Source organism: Alligator sinensis, unplaced genomic scaffold (assembly GCF_000455745.1).
Source record: "Alligator sinensis unplaced genomic scaffold, ASM45574v1 scaffold169_2, whole genome shotgun sequence".
Classification (NCBI taxonomy): Eukaryota; Metazoa; Chordata; order Crocodylia; family Alligatoridae; genus Alligator; species Alligator sinensis.
This window is the reverse complement of record NW_005842077.1, coordinates 1,964,184-1,966,944: the sequence shown is the minus strand read 5'-3', so window position 1 is coordinate 1,966,944 and position 2,761 is coordinate 1,964,184. Positions and strand designations below refer to the sequence as shown.

General features: G+C 38.7%; 1 protein-coding gene across 1 annotated transcript in view; it reads right to left on the bottom strand.

Annotated features, from left to right (window-relative positions):
* The window catches only part of ZNF827 (zinc finger protein 827), a 165,888-nt gene that overhangs the window by 14,490 nt on the left and 148,637 nt on the right, over window positions 1-2,761 (bottom strand). Inside the window, exon 12 of the mRNA XM_025204324.1 lies at window positions 1,352-1,518. Coding sequence (XP_025060109.1) covers window positions 1,352-1,518 — 167 coding nt within the window. The remainder of the gene's footprint in view (window positions 1-1,351; window positions 1,519-2,761) is intronic.

Here is a 2,761-nt window from a genome sequence, read left to right as displayed (position 1 = left end):
GGGGGGGGGAGGGTATGCCCCCAAATAATTTTTTCTCCCTCCACCTCAATCTGCCTGTCCCCACCACTTCCCTCCCCACAGACTGACCTGCGGGGGAGAGGGATAGATCTTGGGTTGCTTTTTAATTCTAAAAGTGATCTCCTACCCAAAAAGGTTGGAGACCACTGCCACAAACCAACAGGACTCAGATCTAGGTTCAATTTTGAGCTCAGCAACAGATTTTTAATGAGGCAACTAAGTTTCCATTTGCCACAAACCCCCATCTGTAAAATAGGGATAATTAAGGGCATTTTGAGATTAAATTCATTAGTGCTGGCTGGTGACTTGTTCTGCACCTATGTGCAGTTTCTTACAGTACTGGTGCAACTCCCTATCACAGAACCCCGGGGGGAGCAGTGGGAGGAGGGATGGGTTGCCAGCCCATGCTCACAGTACAGCATGGACTTTCAGTGGCTTCATATTTTAGTACTTACATTTAGTGCTTCTTTTTGCGAGATGAGTATAGCCCCCCTAACTTTATTCCTGGTAGAACTGCAGCCAACAAATCAATGAAAGATTGAGCTAGATTCAATTCTACCTCATACATTACTGAAAAAATTGTCAGTTTCTAATAGTAAAATCCTTATTACTAGTGATATTGCAAGAGAAATTAATTAAAAGCATTCCCATTTTCTTCTTCTTAAATTATGCCAGGCTTCATTAGTTGGAATAAATATATGTGGTTCATTCAAAAAATGTCATTACGAAGAGGTAATGCAGGAATTCTTATCTTCTGCTATTAAATGAACAGAACTGGTGAAAACACAGAGGTTAAACAGAATCATGGCTTCCTCAACTATTTAATATGGAGTTGGGACCAAAAAGCAGCAACAGCAGCATTAGTTTAGCTGCTAAGAGCCCTAACTAAACAGCAACAGTCTACAGACCATGGAGAAAGGGATAAAACTTCAAATATTGGCACAACTCAGTGAAATGTAATACCCGATTCCAAAATACTGCCATTCTGCAATCAGCTGCATGCACTTAATACTCACAAGTCACCTTATAGTCAATGGAGTCAATTTAGAATTGTAATGAAAGAGTAACTAATAAATAAGCTGGGCAATACTGACAACTGTAACTTCCTAGAAACTTTAAGATACTGTCCTTCATTTATTCCCCAGTCTGGTAAAGGGATCTCTACACCATCAAATTTGTGTAGGTCTGTTGGGGAACTCACTCACTCCAGCTTTATAGGATTGGGGGCTTAATTAAACAAGCACTTCAGTGGAGAAGAATAGTGCTGATGAGGTGGTAAAGGGCTTCACTTAAAAGGAAAAAAGAGATCATAGGAATAGGGACAGATCCTCACCTGGGTGCTTGCTGCTGATATGAGCCTTCATATCTGCCTCTTCCATGGTGACAAAATCACATGCTGTACAGCAAATAGAGAACATCCACTGCTCTTTATCCACATGAAGGGACATGTGACTGACAAACTGGACATTCATCTCTGTCTCAAAGCCACACACATGACAGCTGCAGGGAGAAGGGAATTAGAAACATCAAAAAATAAATTTAAGTGCATTCTGTTCATTTTCATATGAAAACCTGATTCCTAAATTCTCTCTCTTCCTTAAGGTTGAATTTTCACTGGAAAATTCTTTGCTATGCTGAAGACTCTCTGAACTGATGGCCATGCCAACCTGATTAAGACCAGACACAATGCAACAATCCCAAACATGCTATAATGACGCTAAATAATCATAAAGTTAATTAAAAACTACAGATTCCAGATGCTGCTTATCACCTAGCTGATTCCTTTGGGCAATAAGATGCGCTGCAGATTTGCCAAGATGTTTAGTAGGACCGATACACTGACAAGCTGAGTGCTTGCTGCCCACTCCAGGAGCCAGTCAAGCTCTGGAATCATTCCCATGTCAGTCTGGGATCTTGTGCAGAACTGCCTGGCACTCCAAATGTAAACACATAAAAATGGGTTTGAGGATCCCTCATGCTTGACTGGACAAAAGTAGCCACCAACAATGCAAGTATTTAGCACTTCTACAAAATTCCACAGCTAGCATACATATAAGCAAGGTGATGTTCAGAAGGAACAGATGGAACCCCTTTCATTTAAAATGTCTTCTCCGTGTCTTCCTCTTATTTTTCAATTAATCCATTAACATTTAAAACAAGTCAAAACATTTTAGAAAGCATGTGCTCTAGAGAATAAATCTTGCATTCATAAATGAGCTACATAATGTAACGGGTCTTGTTCATTTCTTCTTTCTATGATTTTGTAATTAGATCTGTCCTAAGCATTTAGACTGAAATAAGGTGCATATGACAAGCTCTCAGAGTATATGACAAAGCTTGTGTTAGTGAATATCCCTGAAAAGTGCAATTTCATTACAGGCTTTTCTAATGATCATCTCTTTTCCTTCACAATTGTGGTCCTTCTTATAACACAAAAGTAGTTGAATTAAAATGCACCTATCTTAAACAATCAACATAGACAAAAACAGAAGGTAAAAGTTAGATTTTTTAAGAGTTATAATTCCAAAAATTTTGTTTGATTTTCTTGACCTAACCAAATCTAGTAGAAGCACTGAACTATTAAATTTACTGTGGCTACGTGAGTGATAGCATATTTACATACATACAGCAGAACATATTAAATATATCTGTTCTTGTGGTGAAGAATTCTAAGACTTTTAAAGGCTCATCTGCCTTAAAGTACATGATCTTTTGCAATCACTGGCAAGATCAAGAAACCTGA